General features: G+C 41.7%; 1 protein-coding gene across 9 annotated transcripts in view; it reads right to left on the minus strand.

Moving 5' to 3' along the window:
- pbx3b (pre-B-cell leukemia homeobox 3b) overlaps positions 1 to 26,814 on the minus strand; it is a 56,913-nt gene that overhangs the window by 4,904 nt on the left and 25,195 nt on the right. For 5 of the 9 annotated variants that reach the window (XM_017417269.2, XM_017417270.2, XM_017417276.3 and 2 more), the window contains exons 3-7: positions 8,244 to 8,485; positions 7,149 to 7,339; positions 6,034 to 6,169; positions 5,154 to 5,183; positions 536 to 701 (exon numbers count right to left, since the gene is read on the minus strand). In XM_017417269.2, coding sequence (XP_017272758.1) covers positions 536 to 701; positions 5,154 to 5,183; positions 6,034 to 6,169; positions 7,149 to 7,339; positions 8,244 to 8,485 — 765 coding nt within the window. The remainder of the gene's footprint in view (positions 1 to 535; positions 702 to 5,153; positions 5,184 to 6,033; positions 6,170 to 7,148; positions 7,340 to 8,243; positions 8,486 to 26,814) is intronic. The other 4 variants (XM_017417271.2, XM_017417272.2, XM_017417278.3 and 1 more) reach the window with 1 other exon arrangement.

Raw genomic sequence — 26,814 nt, forward strand, 5'->3', positions numbered from 1 at the left:
CGCAGGTCAAGCTAATCCAATTTCAGCAAAACAATTAAACTGGACTAAACATGACCTTTTCCTTTTAGGCTCCATGTTTAATATTATTAAATGAGAGCTGCATATAAATCCATTTTGATAGTACTCTAAAAATGTTCCCACCAATTATGTTTCACTTTGTTTTGAGAGGAAAATCTCTACCATTCAGTGGGACTACATACCATTACCTTACAAATGACAGGAAGCTGACAGAAAGTCAAGAGCAAACAAATCCCATGGCATCATTTTAAATTCTTTCTCTCTCTTTTTTTTATTCTCCCCAAAATACATGTGTTCTCGGTTCACAAGTCAGGAACGCTCTCTTTATGCATGAGTTTGCTTGGCATCAACTGTCTTATAGACAGGAGACACTGTGATCCCCAAGCTGGGAGCAGAGCCTGTCACTCTTGCCAGTGTGAATGTTGCATCAAAGAGCGAGGCAAGAAGGCATCAGGTTAAGGACTGAGGCTGAGGGCAGATCTTTGTATGTTTTCCATCTATATGCAGGAGTGCCTACCGGAGTTGGGAGTGGTGGGAGAGTTGGCCTGGCTGTTCTGCACTGCAGCGGCTGCAGCGTGCGCTGCATTTACAGCTGTCTTGGCGGCGTACAGGTTGGCTTCTTCCTGAAACTTGCCGATGTTTTTCTTGTACCGGATCCTTTTGTTGCCAAACCAGTTGGATACCTGCGTGGGAGAGCAGAGGGAGGAGGAGCAGAGGAGTCAGACGTCAAGCAGCCACAACACCGTGCACTGAGCAGTGTGATTGTTTCAAGATGTCATGTTTGGGTCCATCAAGTACCCAATTCCCAGCCTCTGCAGTAATGTCCGCCGGGTACACAAGCTAATTAAGCTATAATCAGGAGCCACTTGTGTCTTCTCATGGATGGGAGCATGACATGCTCTCACATCTGTCTCCTGACGAAACTAAAACACAAGAGGCTCCTACTGCACAGGCATTAAAGTCAGTGTAATATATTCTCTGTATCAAGACTGGTTGTTAGTTTTGTAAATTGTCATATTCCTTTGTGAAAAGTATAAACACTCATGTTTTTATCTTTTAAAAAATGCTTACAGATTCAGAATCAGTGACTTGGGGTGACTGATATCACATGCAAGTACAACTTCTTAAGTCATTAATTCATTTAATGTAATAAAGGAAAGTAGCAAGTAAAGTAAGATACTTATTTCATGTACAGTAGCATGCCAAATTTTGCATAAATATAGTAAAAACAATAGTTGAATTGTTATACATTTGATTACAATTCTTATGAAAGTATTTGTTACACTCCTTAATGAAATTTTGCTTTTAAATAACAAATCTTTATTTTAAAAATAAAACACCACTGAAGCATTATTTGGGTGCGTATGTGTTCATGCATGACTGACGTGTTTGAGAGCATTTTTGTTCACATTCTTTAAAAACAAGTGGGAGAAAGTAAAACCTGCAGCATGAAGCTGTAAAATATGTTTTAGTGTCTGTGATGTGTCAGAAAAATCTAAATACACTGACCAGCCAAAGTAGAAAAGTTACAGACACAAAAATGTTGTTGGACCACCTTAACCCTGGATAACAGCAAATAATTTCAGTGCCACTGAAGCTCCCAGTACACAATGTGGCAACAGTTGTTTCTGCCCAGAATGACTTTATTATTATTATTATTATTATTATTATTATTATTATTATTATTATTATTATTATTATTATTATTATTATTATTTCTTCAAAACATCTTACAGATTTTATGGCAAGGACTCTGCTGTGGCAAAATCTGTATGTGAATTTATGTCTCACTCTTTTTTACAATTCAAGCATAATAAATCTAGGACTTGTCATCCCACGAGAGATGGCTGTTTGAGGACTAAGAAGCTTCTTGTTGCACTGTTTAGGGTTAAATAACTTGTTGCCACCTGGAACATATAAATCAATGCACGCTTTTACTTTTTTGTTCCATTCATTCCTGGCGGTGCATTATTTTCAACCAGGCAATGCACATTTTACCGAGGTAGCACAGAACTCTAAAGGCATAAGGGGAAAAAGTGAAATAAATTAGGTCTAGAACATGGGCGTAGTCAGATACGGATCAGATTTGGAAGTGAATGTTATTGAAAATGATGTCATCCACTATCACTGGCCGAAAAGTTGTATAAGGACCAAACCTTACGTGTGAATGCTGGCTCTGCAATAACAGTGGAATAATAATGAGATGATGCTTGTTTTAATGGCCCTATAAATTAGAGTGTCTTGTCGCGGTGCTGCACCCCCCCATCTCAGGCCCCGCAGCCCACGGCTGGACCAGCCAAAGAGCAGCTGCCCCTAATGACGCTTTATTTAATTTCCACCCATGTGCTTAAATTTTAATATCCCTAGCAGCCCGCCAATGTTGTGGCGTAAAAACTGACTGGATTCACAGGACATCAGATCATTTCTATCCTGCACGTCTGTGTGCTCTAAATCTTTAATATCTAGGCAATTAAAATTAATGACCATTCAGGCGAGGCCCACTGTTGGCAGGGTTTCCTTGACATCAATTGTTTGATGGGTTTACCTAGAGGTTAAACTAACAAGCAAGGTTTAATTGGAAGCAATGAAAGCCCTGGCCATCATCCTTTTTACTTAACCTGCTTATAGTGGATTGTAGGGCCAAACATGGTGCAATATTCTCGCTCATTTAGACAGCTCACATTGTGCCCACAAACCCCTAAAAATGTCATAGAAATCTTCTAATGCTCATCAGCTTGTTTAATTTAACAAAATTTTTACTCAAACAGTGTAACAAACAGATCTACATTTATTAACTAACACTTTATACATGAACTACTTCACTGCATATTGTTACTTTTAGCAGTGGAGCCTGTTATTAAATCCTACAGTAAAATGTGAACAATCATCTCATAAATTATAGCTTTTTTTAAAACTTAGTTTTTGTTCATATTGATGTAATGTGTCTCAGTCATGGACAAACTCAGCACTGCTGGCTACTCTAAGGCATATATTTTCTATCCTGCATGCTGAACTATAGTTTTAGGGATTCTTAGGTGCAACAAAATAAAAGACTATAAGGAGATGATACTATTGCTTTAATGAATGCTAACCTGGGAGGCCTCAAAGCTTTAGTTTAGAATTCAAATTGCTTCTTACTTTAGGTTAACAAAAAGGTTTGACCAGTGCATGACAAACATGAACACTTTCTGTGCACTGCATTAATATTTCATTATCAAAATATTGAAAAGTATCACTCAGAAAAATGTGCCCATTTCAACTTTGACAGGGTGCATTTCTCTTTGGATTAGAAACTGGTTTTGGGCTGAATATAAAGTTTTAGTCACAGATATATTAAATGTTGCCGCTGAGGCAACTGACAAAAAAAACAAAACCATTTAATGGGATATTTTAATTGCAACACACTTGCAAAATGACAGAGGGCCCTGTAATTACAGACCCACTCAGGAGATGTCAAGTCTGTACTGAACTTGAGTTATTTGCAATAAAATGCAGGATTCATTTATCAGATCAGTCACGTGAAGCAGTCTTATCGTGGTGAGATGCATTATGAAGTTTGTTTGTCCAAGTTCTTAGCTGCAGCATTTTAGGTGCAAATAAAAATTATTGTTAAAAGATACTAAATAAAGGCTGCATTTGAACTTCAGCAATCTGCATTCTTCTCTTGATAGGGTGCCTGTGCCTCACGTGCTTTTTAAATAATATCTGCTAAGATGATGCAGGCTATTTCATCAGTGATGATGCATCGAGCAGAGCCGCAGAGCGATATTGGCAGACCAGGCACAACGGATGGTGTTTACTTAATGAACTACGTGTGCAATCAACAAAGCCGCACACAAAAAGAGTTAGGAAGAGTTTGAAAAATGACTTAGCCAAGCCCACGGTGCAAGTCGTATGTGACTCTGAAAGGTCGAGCCACTGTAAGCGATGACGTGAACGTGTTGCACCTGCCGTTATATTAGATTCCTGACTTTGATACTCAGTTAAAATGAGCTGGAATAAGTCAATATGAAGGTCCACTTCTCGAAGGAGTGCACCACTAAATGGTCCTGGGATAAATGGTACGTTTGTAAAGCTCTCAGTTTGAGTTTTACTCAGGGGAAGAACAGCTGGTTTTATGAGACAGAAAAAGACTGAAGCTCAGTTTGTGAAGGCTGGTGGTTATTTTGTTAACAAGTGTAAACAACAGAATCAGCACAAAGTAAAAAGAAGATAACAATAATAATAATAATAATAATAATAATAATAATAATAATAATAATAATAATAATAATCGAAAATAGAAGGTGGAGTTGAAGAGGAGAAAGGAAAATAATAAAAAGATGGAAAAAGAGGAGCAAGAAAGAAAGGAGAAAGGGGAAGAACATGAAGAGGGGAAGTAAGATGAAAAAAGAGGACAGAGAAGGAAAAAATAAGAAGACAAGGAAAGAAGAGGGGGGGGGCAAAAAAGGAAGAGAAAAAGGAAAGAGATGAGAATGAAGAGGAAAGAATAAGAAAAAGAAAGAATAGGAAGAAGGAAACCAGAAAAAAAGAAGAAAGAAGACAACGCAAGAAGAGAAAGGTAAAAGAAAGGAGAAGGAACAAAAGAAAAAGGGAAGATGAAGAAGCAAGAAAGGAAGGAAGGAATGAGGGAAGGAGAAAAATTAAAAACAGGATGAGGAAAAGGAAAGAGGCAGACAAAGGAAAGAAGAAGAAGAAGAAGGGGGAGGAGGCCTGAAAAAGCAAGAGGGAGAAAGATGGATAAAGCAGAAGAAAAATAAAGGAACAAACAAAAAAAGGAAGAAAATGGAAAAAGGAAGGTAAAAAAATAAAAAGAAGAAGGAGGAATAGAATGTGACATTTTAACACGCATAACATAGTGATAACATGGGTGTGGTGCAAATATAGGAAACCATCAAACACAGGCTGTGTGGTGCTGAGTGACTTACAGGTTGGTGGCAAATACAGAACATTGTCATCTGGTCTTAAAAAGTACATTCAAACTTCAAATTCTTTGTTCTAACATTAGCATTGATGCAGTAGGTGTGAGGGAGGGAGGGGTTCTGTGCAGTGAAAAACTGTAAGCCTGTTACACACATAAACAAAAGAGGTTGAAAGAAAATGAAAACAGTGGATCAGGAGAGGTTATGACATACCTGTGACACTGTGATGGTGCTTCCCACCCCCTGAAGGCAAAAAAGAATGGGCTTTTACAGTATCTGACTCTTCATGACTACACTCCATATACCCCTCATCACCCCCTCCCCCACACATACAAAAACACTGCAGATAATTGTATAGATTCATGTTTCTGTGATATTGTGTCTCACGAGGACATCCATAGAACAACAAAGGATAAAAATCTTTATGGTAGTCACAATCACAGCAGAAAGAGGGAGAGAAACAGAGAGAGAGAGACAGAGAGACAGAGACAGAGAGAGCGAGAACAGGATAATAATACTTTGGATGTGAGGGTTAGGTGTGAGAGATATTGCCTTCAGGTTTACCTAAAGACGAGGTTGTGATATATAGGAAGTGGGAAAGTCTCATCTTTAAGTGAAAAGTATAACAGTGAATTAGAAGCATCCTGCTAGGCCACTTTAAGAGAAAACATACAGATAAATGCCCAATATCACCCGCTGTTTTGAAGCACCAGCCTTTAAATGCTTTTCTTAAAGTAATGGATGATGCCATTTTTATCTCCCCCAGCTTATGACCTGAACAACTGACCAAGCATCAGAGAGAGTACCCGCATGGTGGATGGGAATGAGAGGAGGGGGGGGAAGTGTCAGGGGAGCCAGCGTAAGGAAGGACAGCATAGTGCCATGATTGAGGCTAAGATGATATAGGCCTCCCCTTCCCTGTGGTCCTGCTCTGACTGACTGGGACCAGCCTTGACTGAAGCATCATTAGGCAGTCACAATGTCAAGGTTAGCAGAGGACATTGTGTCTTGGCAGTGTGACCTACTGTAACGATCCCTCTAGGCCTCCCCACCTTGATTACCCACCAGCTACTGTTGGATGAGCACTACCCACCTGGGAAACGGTGATGCTGCATTTCTTGGCCAGCTCCTCCTTAGCCTCCTCACTCGGATACGGGTTGCTGAGGTGCGAGTAGAAATATTCGTTCAAAATTTCCGTCGCCTGCTTGCTGAAGTTTCTCCTTTTTCGCCTGAGTGGAGAGAAAAGCGAGAGAAGGGCCGAGTGAGCCCATTAGCGAGACCAGCATTAACGCTTGCATTTGGACTGCACAATCAATCTCACACATAAATGGTGAAAATAATGAGGAATTGGTTCTGAGGGGGCCTTCAGGAGCAGAATATCATGTCCTGCTCTGAGTGTAGTCCACGCAGAAAGGACAAAACTCTGACCAATAAACACAGTCTCAAAACACATACAATGTTTAATTTGGTCTGTTGGTCTCCAATCTCCAGTCCAAGTGTGTAATGTGCAGAGTTTAGTGCAGCGGATGGGTGGGCTTTGTGATGGAGCGCAAAGCCCAGTCGGAGTGCATCTCGGTACATTATAGAAATCACGGCATGCACAGTTGAGCATTGTTCCTGAAGTGCCACAGCCCCGGGTTCTCCAGCAGAAACAAGGAAACTCTAACTAGATCTGGGTCCCCTTGCTTCCCAAGGGCACTACTTATCATGTTGTTGAGCATTTGCTTATTTCGCCTTGTTTACTGTGCTTCTCACAGGCAGCGGGCAGCAAATGTGCTTCCACTTGGCTTGTTTGGCCACAACTTGTGCCGCTCTCAGCAGAGCTCCGCGCCGCATCGTACTGTTAGTGATTAGAGTAATCCACAACACCTGCTGATGACCTTCCCTCCATCCATTACACATGACTCGGCCCCCATTTCATTTGGTCTTAACTGCTCTCAGGTGTGGGGGCATGATTGTCTTGAAAATGGATAATGCATGGAACATGAACATAATTAAATTCATGCATCTCTGCTGTGCTCATACTGTGTGCTGTGCTACAAATGGGAGAGTAACTTGAGACCCACACAAAGTCTAAAAATTCCCCCCTCTGCCCCCACCCAATGGGTTTGCTTATATGGGTCACACAGAAGGAGTGGAAGTTTGTGAATACCTAAAACACGCACACACACATACACATTTAATGAAACACACACACATTCCACTGACCTGGCATCAAGAAATCTGGAGCGCAGGATCATGACAGCCTCGCAGGTGCTTTGCTTCAGTTGCATCTGGATGGAGCTGAATTTACGGTGGATTATTCCCACCATGCGCTCGATCTCTTTGGGTGAGATGGGTCGCGTGCGAGATTGTTCCCTCAGCAGGTTCATCACATGGGTAGTGAACTCATTACACGCCTGAAAAGAAACAGAGGGGCACAAACAACCAGAGTGAGTTGCCTCTAATCACTGCCGAGTTTAAAGAACTTCAAAACACTCACTGATTGATTTTCCAAAAGTTATTTTCATTTTTCATTCATCAAATGAGGTATTTACATGCAAGAATTCAAAGCTCTAACAGAGTGCCTTGTTTTCATGTGACTCCAATGGCATAATCAATGAAGTCATCTTTAAACAAATGCAGATTTGCAATTTTGCTCGGCCATAATGCATAGCGAATTTAAAAAGCGTTCCGTTAAACCAGTAGTTCATGCGTGATTAATTAGAATAACTCATTTACGTAGTGCACACTTTAGCTCATTACTCTGAGTAAAATTCGTTAAGTATTTACATTTAGATAATTAAAACACGGAAACACCCTTAAGAAAGATGCATTTACTCCAGGCAAAGAGTTGTGTTGCCCCCGTGCCTCCTCTCGGAAAGCACAAAGTAAATTAGTCTCATTTAGCGCACTGGCTTGCTGAGGCATCACTGTTACACCTTTTTATTTTCACCCATAATGCCTCGGTGTTTAATGGCAGGCTCAAAGTGCTAGGTGAAGGAGCTGATCATACTTTCATTTAGCGCAGATGACAAGTGCAGTCCTCTGGATCTCTGTAATCATCTACAACACAGTAAATAATACTGCGGTTTATTTTCCAAGCCATTCTCCCTCATCATATTAACTGGAATGTTCTCTGTAATGCAATGCATAAGCTGCTCTGGGTGATGCAATCTGAACTATGAAGTATAACTCAATAGGCAGATGTAGAAGTCACAAGAATGTGTAGAACTTTCAATAATAAAGTGAACGAACAAAAAAGTGCAGGAAGAGCTCAAGTAAAAGCTTGGTCCTGAAGCAGCTTTTGGGATTGCTTCTTACCTGTTCGTATTTCTCCAGTTCTGTGTGGTAGATCTGTCTGATCTGTGTGAGTTTGGCTCTGTAGTCAGAATGTTCGATGGAGTTGTCGGCAGCCCCGCCTGAGGCCGCGGCAGCAGCTGCAGCAGCAGCAGATCCACCACCTTTCTCCGGTCCTGCCACTCCTTCTGCCAGCAGCATGTTGTCTAAACGCATAAGCTGGGGGTCTGGAGGGTCCTCCTCCTGGGCACCACGGATGCTGAGACCTGCAGTAGCACATAAAATGGGACACGGTTTCAGAAAACGTCAGGCAGAGACATGCTGAATCTAGAAAACAATTCTGCTGAATGAAACAAGCATTTGTTGAAGAAATGCATATTGTCCGTTTTGGGCACGCCAAAGTTTTAAACAAAATCTTGAGTGACCTTCCAAAATATGATCAGCTGTAGATGTTCACTGGATAATTATCCGTCCAGTGGTTCATGATTTTGCAAACAGACAGGCAACTGCATTATCTCCCACCTTTAATGGCAGCACGTGATAATAATCATTTTGGAAAAACAGAAGTTTTCAAACTTAACAGTTAAGTGCAATTAAAGGCAGTATGCCTGCTCAGTGTGCCACACTGCGATTCTTCCCTTGCAGGTATGAACTGAGTGCCTCCTGTGTATGTGTTGTGTTCCTGTCGCCTGCATCTATGTCTGTTCCCTTTTATTTACACACTGCGCTGCACAGTGTGTGTACAGGAAAGCTGACATGACAGCAACATCCATAAACTGACAAATGCTCAATAGTGAAGTGGCACTTCTACTCTGTGAATGGATGCTAAACAGGAAACTATACCTACAGTAAGTGTCTCTGTCTTTCACACACTGAAGGCTGGAAGATCCACAAAAGTACTACAATTTTCCTCTTTTTGATTTTCTTATACTTTTTTAAAAATCTCATATAAATTTATAGTCCTTACTGTGGTGGTAAAAATGAAGTCTACATACAGTGAGATAAGTGCTAGGTCAATTCTATGCCAATTGCTTATTCATGAAATCTGTTTTTGTTCGCAGATCTTGCTGTGTGTTTCCTTTGGTTCTCTGTCAACACGTCGTAATCACCCAGCAGGTAGCGTCCACTCACACCTGGATGCGCTGGCACTGCAACCACAATGCCAGGCTTTTCCAAAGAGTAAACAAACACAAAAACACTGCAGGTCAAAATTACAGCAAAAAATAAATAAAAAAAAACACACAAGCATGAGCAATCCAGTCTTGTAAGTGGATAAAAATGTGGCTCAATGGGCAGTAAATACTGAGTGGCTACTCGAACGTTATGATTACCAGAGTTGTTTCAATTCAATAATCCCTACCGCAATTCAGGGATTTTCAACAGCTCATTACAGCTTCATTAAGATATGGCCAGCCTCTGGATTCTAAATAAGAAGATTAGTGGCTCTATTGTGTCAGCCAGTAGGCATGCAATCAGAGAAGCCCCTCTTACCATGTTTTGACCGAGTGACCCTGCTCACCATCCACAGGAGTAAATACTGAAGAGAAAACAACTTTGTGTCTTCTCTAAAAAAGCAGTTCTGTGTTTAAAACGTAAAAATCTAGGCAACAAATTGTGAATGTGTCTCTGGTGTTTTCATCTCAGTTGGTGTTTGGTTCGACTGCAGTGCCAGCGAAAAACAAATTTGCCTCTATTTATGGATCATCTGGCTTCGAGTCTTTTAGGTGTAATGGTGTGAGAGGAGTGGATGAATGTGGCTATTTGTGCTGGAGACATTGAGATGCTGGACAGGGCTCCATCAGGCTTGCAGAGCCAAGCCATCTGAGTGGACAATATGCCACTGCTCCACAAACCCTCATCCACATAAGACCGAAATTTGCACAACTTACACCCAAAAGTCGCCGTGCTGGAGAGACTCCACTGGTTTTTTTTCCCTGTTTGAGCGCCATGAAACAAAATGGCACACGATTCAAACGTTGATTGACCAGATGCCTAACTCCACAGCTCAACGGGCTCTAATAGCTGGTGGTTTATCTGCCACAACAGTTCATATTTTCCTAATTTGCTATTTACTCCCACTCTCTGATTCAACACAAGCTCAGCAGGCTTCGCTTTCTTTTGTGCTGCGGGTGGCGGTAAGTAGGTAGGCACGTTTTTCATGTCAGGTATATTAAATATAACTCTGGGACGCGGCGTAGATTTCCACACCAAACCCAGTTGTCACTTTCATTCCACTCACTCTATATCCAGGGGAAATGCAGTTGAGGGAATTTACAGGGCTTTTCAGCTAAATGGGCATAAATCACTGCTTTCATTCAAACTAAATAATCACAGACCATAAAGAGCTCCTTGTCTCTTACCATATATTACCACAAAGTTCCCGCACGCAATATTGTGGCCATTCATGGCAAAAGAAAACAGAGCAGGACATTAGAAAGTGACATGTAATCCTGTTAGTTCGCTGACATGTGGAGTGGCCATGACATTTTTATCATACGTGTCCATTTCTATTTGGGAAATCAGCAGGATAAAAATGATTACTCTGCTGCTCCTAGAAGCAGACGGCCCTGCAGGAGTCCACCAGGGTGTCTTTGTGCCACAGCAGCTCAAACTGGTCATTCATAACACGTGTTGGGAGGCATGGTACACATCTGTCTCCAGCACACAAGAAAACTAAAACTAAAAAGAAGGAAAAAAAAAGAATAAGAATAAGAAGCCTTATCTCTGTCTCGCTGTCTCTTTCCGTGCACCTTTGTTGCAGGGGCTAAAGATTTGGGATTCACTGCTTAAGCTCGGCATCATCACATAACTTCCACAATATAACCTGGAGTGAGATAATATCTTTAATTTGCTGTGTGGTTGACAAATCTGTATCGTAATTCTACAGTCACATTCTAAGGCTATGATGCTACTTTTCCAGCTCAAATCTTTATCCTGTTTTTGTCTGATGATATGGGTATTAAAACAAGTTTGGGCACCTGACTGTAGCTCTAATCCACCTCCACAGTCAAAGTGGGATTAATCTCGGTGCAAAGGGAGACCGCGAGAGTCGTGTCACCTTGGTAAAGCCTGCAAGCAGTGGGAACTTAAGAGTGAAAAATCTATACTTGTTCCAGCTATTTTACTCTGACTCGATGATGATGATGATGATGATGATGATGGCTCAGTTAATTAAGACCACATTTAATGATGTAAAAGAAAGAAAAGGGAAAATCAGAAATTATATTAATAATAATGCCACATGTCCTTAATCGGCCTCATTTGTCATTCAACAATACAGGTGGTGTCACTGAGAAAAAAAAATCACATGCATATATGATTGTTCCTCATTTTTCTTCTGTGGCTGAGACAAAAGGAGACACTGTGATTAATCCACAACTATCACTCAGACGTGGGTCCTCTTTTAGCGTTTTACAGGTCTTGCTGCTCCTATCTGATCCAAGGAAGAAGTAAATTTGACAGATAAAGACAATGCAGCTCTTTCCTTTTATATACTCCCCCCTGTTCTCTGTTTATAATCATTTCCGGTTCACGGCTGTTGTCTCGTACATCATTCCCTGCTTGAAACGCTGACAGTGATCTGAGCACCGCCTCAGGCCGCTCTCCTTTCCTCCCACCTCTTTTTCCCCCCTTGTGCCCTCTTTTATTCTGTGGGCTTAGCTGACCTTTGCCCCGCTACTTGTTTACTCTCATCACTGAAGTGTGAGCAGGAGAGCCATAAAGGCAGAGCCCTGCTGGGTTAATGTGGCCTGCTGAAGAGGAAAGGGGTTCCTCTGGGCTTCTCCATCTCATTCTGCTGTACTGACTGCACTGTCAAGCAACAGGACAATTCACTGAAAAGAAAGGCTGCAGATAAAGCAAGAGATTTACTGGTAACAATTTAATTTCAACAACTTGATGTTTTTTGTGTAAAAGTGCCCAAATTTTGTCTATGTTTAACATTGTGACTTTTTTTTACACAACTGTTTCCAAATCAGCTTGTTCATTACAAATAACCCTGACCTCCTGTAGCTCCTCGCCCACCAAGCGCCTCCAATGAACAGCTTTAACCACGTACTGACACTCTGTTCATCTAATTGCATTGATCTGCAAAGGTCTCCAAAAGCTAACTAATCGAAACAGAATTTATTTTCTGTCAATATTTGCAAAGGTCATCTTTCTTAAAGGCATGGAGCAAACTGGGTGCATAGAGAAGCATCTGGAAGGAGGGGGAGTGAGGCGACCATGGCATTCCGCCTGTTACTGAGGATCGTCCAAGGTGAGCTTTAACTCGAGCTTGGCACTCAGGATTCAAGGCTTCTAATCCACCGTGTTATTAAAACCCACTGCCAAAGCAGCACACTGGAGACTCTAGAGGGCTTAGAGTATCCATTTCACACAAAGAGGCCAGTGTCACTGCTGCCGCGTTCCACGTCTCCTTTGACTTCATATCATCTCCTTTGTCGTGGCGCCTGGATCAGTAACCTTCAGCTGCAGAAGCCGGGAGCGGGATCAAATTACCATTGAAAATCTTTTGTTCTGACAAATGAAACATCAGGATCCTCTTTCATCGATGTTCTTAAGGGCTTTTTATAAAGGCTGGCCTACATCCACATGGCACAAAAAATCTGAGAGAATGCTTGCAGGCGCTTTCTACCATGTACAGTAATTAACATGCCATTAACACATTAATACACATTAACTATTCCCAATGTTAATGGCAGAGTAATTACCATACCTGATACCGCACTGTGGGGAAGCCGAAGCACATTTGCCACTTTGTGTTTCACTTTCTTTGTTGAGTGAGCTGAAAGGAATAATTTGGTGAGATGGCTCTGTCTCCTTTTCTTCCTGGAGAAAATAGCTGTGTCCATGCGTGAGTCTGGGTTGTTGAATTGCCTGTCCAACGCACATTGTAAGAAGTGCTTTCATACAAATAATCCAGCTGTTATGATTTCACTAAAAACAAAAGAAAGCTTTTGCTGTAATCCACAGAGGATTGGTTTTAGAGAGATGAGGCTGAAATACTAAGAGCGGACGATGATTCTTCCAGTGATTAAACAATGAATAAAAGAAGGCCTGGAATGAGATCCAAACCGGGGAATCCCTGTCTAGAATGGTGATGTATTTCCTCCAAGTGCTGTGAGTGATAAGCTAATCAGCCACGCTGACAGTGAAGTGTTACAGCCCCCCAGTGCTGGGTCAAGACTTCTCCCATCATACACCAGCAGCACACACTAAACAGACAGTCACAGAGGTGGTGGGGGGTGGGGGTGACAAAAAGTGGCTCTGGTCAGAAAAGAAGATCTCTGTCAGTTCAGGTAGCCTTTGTCCCTCGCTGAAGATGATGAAGCCCTCCGCTCCCCCCACTAAAGAAAAAGTCGTGACAGTGGCGTGTGTGGGGGGTTGAGGGGCGTGAAGGATGGAGGAGGGGAGCTTGCCACTCTCGACCCACGACTCCAAGACGTGCAGGGAGTAGCAGGGTGGGCGAGGGGGTGGGAAAGACAACCCAAACAAACATCTTGAAGACATTTTGCCAGGCACACCAAAATTAATCACTGTCCCAGGGTGGCACTGACATTTGTGGGAAGTGACACGCAACATGACAGACTGGAAGCAGAGGATGAAAGAAGACTGAGGGAGGGTGGGAGGGCTGGGTAAACAAGAGCCACTGTCACTCGCCGTGTTCATGTGTGTGTGATGTGTGTATCTGTGGGTCTGCACGTGGAGTGCCCACTTTGCATCCTGCCCTCTAAGACTCAATGTGGGCAAATGGCCAAGTAGTATAGTGATGGCTGACCGGGCCTGACTGTGGCAGCCGCACACAGCGGTTGGGGAGACTGGCCAAATAAGCGGACAGGACCTCCGCTACAGATCAGCACACTGACTGACCCTACAGAACTCATACAGCATGGGGCTTCATCATAGGGCTTGCATGGTTCACATGGTCTGGTGGACATAGAATGATCTGCAAGCACTGAGACACTCGTGTTTTTTATTTTTTTTCCCAGGCATACATCCCAAATCTATTGAGAAACACAAGCAACACTATATTAGTCAAAAACATCCGAATCCCTTCTCTACAACTGCATCTTGATTTTATGAATCTGCTCAGGAACATTACAGCACCTCATGTTTCAATATTTCATTTCATCTCTCTCATATTGAATTAGCATGTTTAGCTTATTTCTTTTCTTCCGTTTCATTTTAGATTTCATGTATTGATGGTCTTTAGCTGCTAGCCTCAATTTGCTGCAAAGGTAGGCTGATTTGTTATTCAGACCCCAAGCAAATAATGCAAATGTGGCACTGAAAGCCACTTATGAAATACCCAAAGGCAACTAATCACTCCTCCTCTCGTTCCAGCCTTTTCTGCAGCCTCCTAATTAGAAGCTGGAGATTGCATGAAACCAGGTCACACAGCAGGTCTTGTACACACCGATAACCATGCACAGACGAGGGCACAACTTCATCCAGACACCAAGCCAAGCATGCATTATTCTAAAGGCTAGAGGTGAAAAATAATTCTATTCAGGTTATTAATCCCATATTTTTCACTGGATGCGTCTAAAGAAAGGCTTCAGGCTTGGAGCATTTAGTGTATGAGTTTTGTATTCATGTATTGTGCTCTCACACTTGAGAATACGTTTGTGTCTGCATGTATGAAAGCAGCATGCTCACATGAGCAAAGACACAGCATTGGTAGCATACAGCCAACCATGATCCACTGCCACAGAGATTATTCTTTGCAGTGCCATTTCTGCTAGAGAGTTGACAGTCCATCATTTAGATTTTGCAGTGTATCCACAAAAAGGCTACATCGCCTCAAGCAGAAGGAGCTGCTCTTTGCTTCAGTGTCTTTTTACAAGAGAATTCAGCTCCAAATTGTAAAGCCAGAATCCTTTGCTAGCTGTGCTAATGCGTGGGGATTCTACTAAGAGGCAACTGAAGTTGAGATACTGTGTAATGCACTGATTTGAAGAGCATTTCCTGAAGAGCACTGATAAAGCTCATTTATAGTATTAAATATCCCAAGCAATAATGTTGCTTCCATGTTGCAGGTTAGTCAGTCTGCAGAATGCGGCACAATGAGTAGCTGGGCAGATCAGGTCCGAGCCGAACAACCGCTTGTGACAGAAGCAGGCCAAAGAGGATGTTGAGATACGCAGAGACCTAACAGGCAGCCGGCCTGACATCCACTTTTTTTCAGCTTTCCTTATACTCAACACATCACTTTAGATCTATCGCAACTGTCTCCCGAAGAATACAGCAACAACTGGGGTTCATATCACCACAAGAAAAGAACAAAATAACTGATGGATGTTTAGAACAAATGAGTGAATGATTGCTGGGAGAGTATCATCTCCCTCATTTCATTTGTCCAGCTGAATAGTTTTATTGTACACCTACAGATGATACATCACATTTTGTTGTGCTGCGAACAAGGTAGCAAAAAAAGGGTTATTCGGTGCTAATTATTCCCAGCATGTACTTTACACACCATTTAATGAGATGGACTGGAGGCGTGGCCGTTGGCCGTGACTTGCTCTCCCAGTTATCCAAGATGAACCGAACAATCTCCCTCGCATCACCCCCTGTCATGTGCACCAAGTCCCCCTCCGCATCCAATTCCCTGCTCGGGCTTCACTGGAGCAGAGACAAGGCGCCACTGAAGCAACACAACAGCTCCCGTAGTGTCTCCACACACACACACACACACACACACTGCGGAGGGAGGGTTTGTACAGAGCAGGGGGGATAAGGGGGGAGCTGAGAGCTCACTCTCATAATTACAATAATTAACAGTTGCAGATTTAATTGGAAAGGAAGGCATTAACAGGAGGAACATTGTGGTGGCGCGTGCAGACAAAACCTTTACTGCAAGAAGCTTTTGTCTTCTCCCTACCTAATGGTGCCTTGGCTGTGGTTGGGAGTGCGCTGACACAACACAACCAAGCTGAGGGTTCAGACGATGGGGCTTGTCAGGCCTCAGACTGGAGGCAGATAATTAGGTGCCAGGTTAATGAGAGCACAAGCTCTTGATGGCATTTGGTTACTGTTTGTGGGCAATTAATGACTTTGTTTTTCTGTTTTTATTGCCCACTTGTGTGGGAAAACATCATACATTTTTCACCTTGGGCCTGTGTTAGATGGCAAGGCAGCGATATGGCTAAAAAATAAGTTTCATTCATTGCGGGCGAGTGGGTAACTCAGAACAATACATTCTATATGGAGCGGTAAAATGTAATCTCAGTTCACTCATGGCTACCGGGCTGAGTGACCTTTTCAGAGTGTATTGCCTCATGTTGTCAGCAATGATGTTAAAAACTCCAAATATGTCAAGCAAAGACTGAGGCTGCAGGTCAGGCTCAGGACAACGTGGCCACAAAACACATCAGAACAAAGAAACAAACTCCTGCGTCCAAAAGAGTGTGTTTATTTTAGCACATCATATTTTATAATGTATTTATGAAATTCCATACCCACTAGAAAAGCCCTGCTTTCATTCTCGAGGATTTATTGGCAACAAATCCACCGAGAGGTCTTTTAGACATCCTCTTCTTTAGCCCGACCACTCCGCGCCTCCTATTTTGGAGTTAGTTGTTCTCCAGCCTGTGGTGGCCAATTAGAGTGCGATAAGATAAATGGGTGCCTGCAACTTTGATGTCCATCTTTTTAATAAGCTTTGCTTAAGATGACATCTGTGTGGAAGAGTTCAATATCTTCACAGTGGGAGAGAAAATAGGTTTATTCTAAAATGAAATATCATGTAAATACTGCTGGAGGTTTAGGCTGGGTGGGGTGGATCATAGCATCGGCTCTGACTCTGGTGTTGGCATTCATTATCTCCCACTGCAGTCGCACAGATTAGTCAGCGAAAGATGATGTTTTAGAGCTTTGTGAAATCTCTGCTTTTCATGCAACTGAATCAGCTTCAGCATAAACAGGGAAAAAAAAGTGTTTTTATCAGCTTGACTACAGAGTCTGAGGAATAGTTTACTAGTTTTTATAAAAATTTAATACACAGAAAGAGAATTATTTATTCTACAAATGTTAAATAATAGAACACAAGTGTAATTGGAGAAAGGTTTGGCGTAATGATATCTAAAATTGTGAGGTAATAAAACGCTGTACAAGTTTGCGTAAAGAGAAGCGGAAAAAGAGCATATATCTAACCTCGCCTGCGGACGTGTTCCTTTATATGTGCGTGTAACTCATTCAGGAATAATGTAAATGTCTAGAGAGTCTTAAGACGGAGCAGGCCCGTATAAAAGCACCCTGTTTCAGGCTAGTAAAACAAGTCAATAAATATAGTGGAGAAGCCCGCGCTGTCTGCTGCACTCTCCTGAATGAAAACAGAGGTGAACTGCTTATTGTCAGTCTGGCACCAGTGGTTGACAGCGGCATTATGAGCGCTCATACATTCTGACTATCACTCGTCACAAGCCATATCTGTCAACATTACACTCAAGTGCATTTGAGATGTAAAACAAGCGTCCTCTGAGAAGAGTATTTATGACTGCTTGTGGTCAGCTGCTAAATGAAGTAAGTACTTCATGTAGCGTTAGGTAACCACAGTTTTGATCCCTTCAAAGTTCTTTTCATTCGTCACTTCTTCTCTTTTTTTTTTGACCCTCACAGAAATATTACATGCTAAGCCTCCACAGATTGGCACTTACTGTGGCAGGAAGCAGCTCCAAATGGGAAGCCAATGACACAGACCCACACGAAATGGAAACCCCATTAGGAAGGCAAACACTTCACTGTGATAGCAGCTACCTGATTACAGGAAGGAGGAAAGCGCAGCCACGCTTCTCCTTTTTTCATACTGTGTCAACACTTTGGGAAAGCAAATATTTCAGTGACTACTCTCCCTGCGCTTTAATCCATATGGAGCATTCTGTTTGTCACCACAGATGTTCCACTCCTAGGATGGGATGGGTTTTTTTTTTCAGAATACCACTCTCTACAGGCAGCACTCACCTGCCCTGAGCTACACAATGAACACACAGAGGTCACACACCGTATCACACCGGGGCCAGCGTCAATCCTTTATTAAATTACCCTGCTATCTTATTTTCTGTCACCACACTGATATGAGGGTTATCTTTTTCATTTATGCAGCGGATTTTCAGGAGGGATTATGCATTAAAGATTAAGGGTATATATATACCTAACACCTCAGCAGAACAAAATGTAATACCTCAGACAGTGCATGCCTGATGTGTGGAAAAGGAAAAGGAGGTGCTGCGAAACAAATCTTTAGCAGCCAGAACCGGACAGGGTTTATTCTCCTCAGACAATACAAGCTGTGACTATTCAGAATGTTTCAACACTAAAATACTGTGGTAAGCAATACAAATCCCTTGGACAAAATGAAATGTATTAAACATGTGGATTTCATAAATCTCCCTTTCCTCGGTCTGGGTCAGAGGTATATTCACTGTTGAGCTCAGCAGGCTTTTTTTTTTTTTTTTCTTTTTCCTTCAGCATTGTTACTCTGAGTCGCAAGTGCTCCGAATGGTTTCGAAATGAATGTCAGCAAAAGCTGCATGTGTACAGCAAACAGCAGATCCTCACAGTAAAATGGTTCAGATCACTTTCCCCTGCTACTTTATTAGAGTATTACACTGGTGTGGGGATTTAAAAGGCCCGCTGTAGAAATGTTACCTCTGGAATAGGGGAACAAGATCTTCATTACAGATGTAAAATGCTAAGATAAACATCTCCGAATAGTTCTCCAGTTTCCCCATCCACGATACGGAGATTATTAAAAAATAAATAAAAAATCTGATCCAAGCAGACCACTGTTAAACACCCTACTGGGATCCCTTTAACCTTGAGTAGCATACCAAAGGTAGAAGCAGCCTAGGGCTATGGGGGGATAGGCTACCACAACTCCCAGTGCCATGCTGCACCACAGTGGGGGCCCAAACTGGCCAGATTGCCAGAGATGCCGGCAGAGGAGGTGCTACAGAATTAGCAGGGGCTAATCACTCATCTGCTGCCACTTTCATTTAAGTTGCTCCATTATCCATTTATCCATTTTGGATGATTCTGTTCTGGTAACCTCACAGAGAAAACAGCACACCCATGTTTACCTTGTTGAAGCATTTGTTATGTACTTGTTTTTGAAACATTCCTACTAATTATTTAGCAGCATCTCTGAATATTATGTGATTTTTAAAGCTGAAACAAAAAAAACAGGGTCATTGCGCCGTGGTTATGCTAATAAATGTAGGACTCTGGAACAGCACTTACCACGGACGCACAATCAAAAGCTCTGGCTTGGGATTTTTGATTTGCCTCAAACTAAAAGCTAGTAAACAAAGTATGAATGATGTATGAATGTCATACAGAGCTCCGCTTTGTGTGGGGGCCACTGAGAAAAGATAAATAAAAATGGAAGATAAATTAGAGGGTGAACAGTGTATTTTTCCCCCCCTCAAGCTTCCACTACAGATGAAGCAAAACAAATAATGAAGCCTACAACCTATGAGTCACTTCAGCCCTATTGTATACTTCAATCATTTTTGTGACAGCTGACGATTGCTTCATCATCACACAAAGACAGATTAAAAAGTTGTCAAATTAAATATTAAAGAGCGACTGCGGGCAGTTGTGAATTATTAAAGGAATAACACAGATGAAATGAGGCACCTATATGCATTTTTTATGCCATAAGGACCAAATGCATATATTTTCCTCTAGGCCACCTACTTTGTAATAAAGAACAGCAAGTGTATAGATGTGGTAATGCAGCGCAGTGGAAATGATTCGAAAGAGAAATTGGTTTTACATAATGATGTCAAAAGTAATACGGCTCTGCGTGGTCATGGAGAATAAAGATAAGATTTTATTTCTCTGTGAGAGAATATTTTGCAAATGGTTTCTTTATTTCCTTAAAGAATAAAAGACCCAGCTTTGTGTGCCTCCTGAATGTGGCTTCCACCGAATGAAGTTAACATCTTATCTTTCAATAGCAGAAAAGATCTGTTGAAAATACCCGCGTGTTGAGCGGAATGCTGAATGTAAAAGCTTTGTCATCTCTTGAAATAAAGAGAAAGTGACAAGTGACAGTAAACGCTATCACATTTTCAGCCGAAGGAAGGTTTGAAGAGAGAACAAAGCCATAAAATGCAGTGCAGAGAGGGCTGAATCTCTGGAAAGAACAGAGTGAGGGCTGCATTTCACTAAGTCAGCATCGATTGGAGTAAACAATGACTGATCAATATGCATATAAAAAGCCTTTCCAACAAAGACTTACATGGAGATTTCAAATATCATGTCTCATAGAGAATGTCCTCTGAAAGCCTGTTGAATTAGTAGTATTACTTTTTCCTTTCTTTTTTGGGGGAGGATGCATAATTTCTATTCAACACTGCTCCACAGATACACTCCTGTGTCCATACACACTTACTCATGCAATAAGCATCATTGTCACAGAGCCTTCCTTTCCAAATGGTTCAGCCTCCACCATCTGCAGGCGTTCCCAGACACACCGCTTTGAGTCTGCCATAATGATGCATGACTAAGTACAGTTAAAGTGTTGCAGTCTGTTGGCAAAAAGCAGTCAAGCACTTTGCTATAGTGTCACTACGGATAAACCATACAGCTGAAGGTTGACGATGGATAAAAGGCAGTGACAGGCCTGGTGATGCGACTCTGTGTGTGTGTTTGTGTGTGTCTGTGAGCTCGTGTAGATTCGCATGTGGATGAGAGGTTAGAAACCATGGCACAGCAGATTTGTATGTGTACTTAACTAGGATGTGAAATAGGATTGGACACAGTGAAATAAAATGCTGTGCTGGAGTCTGCAGAAACTGGGACACGCTTTAAAAGTTATTCCCTCTGCTAATAAAAAGCCATCTTCCTGTACGACTGTGGGGAATTGTATGCGTTTGCTAATACCTCATGCTGCACAAAGCTGAAAGCAATCGCACAAAATTAACATTTCTTGACGCACAAAGGCTGTATTCCTAAGACCATGCCACAATGTTAGGTTTACAGTGATTATTACTTGGTTTTTTTTTAAGTCCAGCCCAAGCAGAACATTTATTATTTGACTTATTTGGCCCTGTACATCTTTCTTTTCTGCTTTTAAACTAAGCATTGTGGGACCTAGTTCTTCTCCTCATTCCACTGTCTCCTTCAACACCCTTTAAAGTAGGTATTCAGCAAACAGTGAATACAGAGGAGACAAAGAACTCTCCATTATTTGCCAAAGTCTTTAGTGTCAAAACGCTCCACAGACTTTGTTGCTGCTTTGCCGGGTTCACCGCTGCAGCTGCTTTCATGTAAATGATCCTGAATGTTATTTTCTAAAGAATGCATTTTAAAGAGAAATTCCCATTTCTGCCTCTGCATCTTGTCACAAACCCTTTTCTCTTCTATCTCCTCCCCCCTCTGCCTCTCCCTCCTGCTGCAGCCGTAGACTGCATAATTGATGCAAATACTGTCACATGTGTCAGGAGTGGAGGCTCTTCTAGTTTACTTCTGTGCTACACTTTATCGGGGAGCATTAAGTGGAGAAAGCAGCCTCATGCCAGGGGTGGAAAATCAGCTTGTCAGTGGTCTCATTCATGAGGCCATTTCTTCTGGATTGTTTCATCAAGGTGATTGAGAACAAAAAAGTACGGCAGCAAATTCCAGCTTATGTTTTCGGAGCCTGGCTACATACATTATTTATATTTGTTGCCCACCCTGGTCTCTCCATCCAGCAATCTGAATTCATCATGTCCTAATTCTCAAATATTTCTTCAGATTTCCTCCGATTTGCGCAATCCCCCCTCCCCAATCAACCACCCCAGACCATTAGGCTTGTAAAGCATACTTTTTCTGTGTGACACAGACCTGAAATTACAGATAGCTGCTTTCAAGGAGTGCTGGGACAAGCTGTAATGGCTGTGGAGTGACGAGAGTGCAGTCAGAGACAGAAACGGGATTTCATTTACAACAACGATACAGGAGGAATTATGTAAAATGGTAACATTCCATGCCATTTAATGAGCCATACTCACTAATGTCTGAGTCTATGGTCTAGCAGCAATAAAATGTGCCGCCTGCCAGAAACTCTGCTGCTACACTGTTTCTGTCTATTTACAGCTCCGTATGAAACAATGGTGCATAACAGAACAGGCAGACATTTGCAGTTCTTTACTCTGCGTGCCGAATTCTCTTCCTTCAGACAAAGTGAGGCGCTTGTCTGCTGTCCTTTCTCCTCCTCTCTCTCTCTTGTGCTTTCCTCTCTTTTTTTTCCAATTTTTGTTCCTGGCCCCACTCTGTGCCATGGATTAAGTGACTCGATCCTGCAAACATCTGAAGAATTCAGCTTCACAAAGAGGTCAGACAAAGGCCAGGGGATAGCCTTACAGATCCTCCTCCATTAGCAGATCTACAGAGGTGTCATCAGGGGTGGCTCTGCAGGCAACAAATATGCCTCAAAAAGAAGCAGGTTGACAACTGATGTTTGCCCCTGCCCTTATATTTTAAAAGAACCCTCTTTAAGTCCTTTTGCTCATCTGGAAGTTGTTGGAAATCATTTGGGAGAAAATGACTCGCCTTGCACGGTGCAAATGTTGGAATATATTCATGGGGAGGGAAGACAAATCTTTCATTTTTGTTATTTGTCAAATCTTCACAGTTTTTCTGCAAAGCTTTTTTTTTCCCAAACAAGTTCTCACTTGTGAACTGCAATACTTGTGCCAAGTAAGCCGCAAGTGCTGTCTCTTTGTTTACATGTTTCTTGATATAGACAAACAAAAATACCCCATATTTTCCAGGCAATAGCATTCACAAAGAATATCTGGGGCTCCTAGAAAAAAAAACAAAAAACATTTCAGCTGTAATAAGCCTTCTCCACGAGAGTCTGAAATGTTTCAGAGGGCTTCTTTGAAGCTCTCACCATGTCGACTGTTCATATAAAGACAGTGCTTGGAAAGCCAGAGCCCCATATCGCTGTAACCCCTCAGTGCTTCTGCATTAATAATTAATTGGCAATGTGAGTAAACACCACTGAAGGTACAAGAATGCCCCTAACAACACCAACCATGCTGCTACCACTTATAGATGTGTGCTCAACAAATTTACTTGAGTTTTGCAGATACATGCTAATGTGGCTCAGTCTGCTCACATTGTGAGGAAAATTCTAGCAGCAACTATGCATATATTTGGAAACACAATCGAACCGCATTTGCCATATCTTTTGTTACTTCACAAATACATTCTGTGACTTTTTCCTTTCAGGCCCATGTGTCATTAGACCTGCTCAAGAGGAGATTTGGGGATTTTACTTTATTTTGTTCAGTTACCCTTTTGCTTACAGGCAACAGTTCATGGCTACATACAGCCTCATTTATATTACTTATAGTGAGGAATATATGAGTGGGGCCTGCAGAACATGCTGACCTTGTCACTGTTAGCAGCATCTCTTGGCTTTGGTGATGAGCCTGCTAAAGAATTGTTATCCAACCACTCGATGGCTTCCTGCTCATGTTATATACGATGAAGAAAACAGGAGCCTGTGAGTGCAGCAGAAAAACAGTTGCTTATTGAATGGCAAACAACACAACATGCCTATTGAGCTCTAATTAAGAGATCGTATTACTTGTTCAGCATAAGCTCATATCACAGCATGGTGTAATATCTGGTTTTGAACACCAGAAATAAAACAACGAGTAGCTCTGTAATATACACAATGCAGTGTGTGTTTTTGTTACATCACCGTTGTTGCATTTGGGTCATTAATAAGCATTATTTGACTCTGGGTGTTGGAATTTGCTCAGATATTCAAAATTCAGGAGCTGGGAAAGCAACTTTTTTTTTACTATAAATTCTCATTAATTCTAATAGCACTTCTGAAGGCTAAGGAGTAGAGCAGAGCATGTTCTCTTTATTCTTCAGTCACTGGCAGACATGGCCAAGCACTATGGGTTAATGTAATATCACAGTTGGATGCCTCCTCTACTCACTTACATTCCCTGTTAGCTTAAAAGTCCTTCAGTGAAAAAAAGAGAAAAGAAAAAACTATGCATTGCATGAAAGGAGGTGATGATTGCAGATGTCTACGATGGCGGAGCGTGGCAGAAAGCCTCCGAATTACGCCAAAAAATGGCAACATAATGGCTCCCCAAAGAGAATGTGTTTGATCGATTAAAAGCACATTATATTTTAATTTTAAATAAAGCAATACATCATTATAATAACATGTGAAGAAAACAAAAGAGTTTGAGTCTTCACATTCATTTTGTTGTGTGGAAACATTGGTCTAAGAATAGAAAAATGGACTGTAAAAAAGACCGTGGCTCATCTTCGGAGACTGGCATATCAATTAGGATTGTGAATAAGAGTGTAATTGAAAGCAACAGGAGCAGAAAGAAGCGGAAATTCATCAAGGCAAGCATGGAAAAGCACAAATGAGTTCCAAGAGAGACACAGAGAGCTTCGTCCCTCCCCATTCATCAGCTCGATCTTTTTTTTTTTTTTTTTTTCCAGAAAAGATCCACCTAATCTCTCCCACACCATTACCAAACAATGAAATCAGCAACCAAACAACTCTGCCTGATGTCATTTCCTTTAATAATTCTAAGGAGGCTAATTGTTTTATTGGAGGTAGAAATAAATATTTCTTGGGACCGGATTTCTTCATAAACTTTGTGTTAAGAGCAAATTGGCTGTAAGAGTCTGGAGCCTCAGGGGGCCCCAATAAGTGGTAAATCTGGTTTTATAAAGAAAAAAGGAGCTGGCTCATCATTAACCAGTAACTGTTGGCTCATCAGTCACAACCTGTTGAAGGGGTTTATCACCTCTTAGTGTGTAATTCTGTGCAAACTAAGAAATATAAGGGCTGCTGGGGTCAAAGGTCACATTATTAGGATTTTAATAGAAGGGTTTTATTGGGTGTGTCGATGTTCTGCACTCATGATTGCTTTGCGGAGTCTGGCTTACGAGGCCGGCAGCATCTGTGTTTTCCTATACTCTTATCTCTGCTGGCAAGCGAGCAGACTGGTGCAGGCCTGCCACACGATCATTGTACCATGGCTCCACTGTCACTAAATGGCACGTTCTCTCAGCCCCATTCCTCCCTTTCCTAGGCTTCTCCAGCTGCAGCCTAATTTCCTGTGACTTGCCTAATTACTGTAATTAAGGATTAATTGCCATTAATTATTCACACATAAGCTCATCGCAAATCATGGGGTAAATGTCTTATGAAAGCTGCCATACAAGCCATGTATAAACACACTAGGATACTCCAGGCTGGCTGAATCGATCACTCGGCCCTCCAACAAATCTCCACGCCACACTTAGGAAAACAGCGATAACTCTCCCCAAAACCAACAGTCCGTCCAGGTGATGGAGGAATCAATGATGCTTTATTCAACCCAGCAACGTTCATTCACCAAGATGTGCTCAAAGGACCTACAAAGCATGATGCAAACAGGGAAGAATCTGTGAGACATGCTGGAAACACTTACTTTTGATAAAAAGCTATGGTTTCCTGAAAGACATAATGTAAGAAAATTGGGCGGGGGACAAAGATAAATAGGAGCTAATTCTTTTCTAATTTATAGTCCTTTTTAATCTTATTGTTGAGCAGTAAGAAGCCATCCATTAGATCTACTTTTTGAGCAAAGTAATGAGAAGAAATTAAGAAATAACCCAAACCAGCATTCTTTGAAGGACTGCATATCACCACTTTTTAACAAAGATCGGGTGCAATCTGCTAGTGCTCGGAGTATGTGATGAGGCTAACTCTCTGGGACTAACACACCAAAACTTTAGCTCATTATCTGTGAAATTTATGGAATAAAAGGCGGTTTTACGCTGGCTAAGGTTGATTAGCTGCGGACGCCATCTAGAATTGGGTTTGCATCAAACCTAATCAGTTGTAGATGTACGTTCAATGATTACGTTTGGAGAGTTTGAATAAAATCTGTCAAGTGCTTCACGAGATATTTTGCTAACAGACAGGCAGGGCTGACTCCAACAGTTAATGTAAAAACTTTAAATAAAGTTTTGACACACATGCACATACATACACAGTCAATTACATAATCACCTGCCTTTCATGGTAGTGGATAATGAAAAGTTTAAATTTCTCCTAAAGATCTTCTTTTTCTAAACCTGAAGGATTGATACTGAATGAAAATGAAACTTCCTCTCTTGTGAAGACTTTGTTTTCTCTCTCATGACTGGCAGTGTCTGGGACCTTTCGGCTTCTCGTGGGAGAAAAGCTCACAGGCAAATATTTACTCTTGCCGGTACTCAAACAATTCCCAGGCATTTTTAGGGAAATACTTTTCTAGACTTCAGCATCATAAAATCATAATAATAGCTGTTAATGTAAATCTGCTGAGCATGAGATGTCTTCCAGGGACCTGCATGCAAACAGTTTCTGAAATGAGACATTTTTACAGGGCTTTAAATCAGCAGTGGAGTCATGTGTTGACAGAGAGACAGACACAAAAGAAGAAGTGAACTCTGACGTGTTACACCAGGTCTGTGAGAGCTCACGGTAAACCTAATACGTGAGACTGGAAAGTGTTTGAAAGCTGCTGCCTCAGAAGTGATGCAGCGCAACGTATAACTGCGGTCACTGTTTGAGAAGTGAATGGGC

The sequence above is a fragment of the Kryptolebias marmoratus genome, linkage group LG1, assembly GCF_001649575.2.
Source record: "Kryptolebias marmoratus isolate JLee-2015 linkage group LG1, ASM164957v2, whole genome shotgun sequence".
In the NCBI taxonomy this organism is placed as follows: Eukaryota; Metazoa; Chordata; class Actinopteri; order Cyprinodontiformes; family Rivulidae; genus Kryptolebias; species Kryptolebias marmoratus.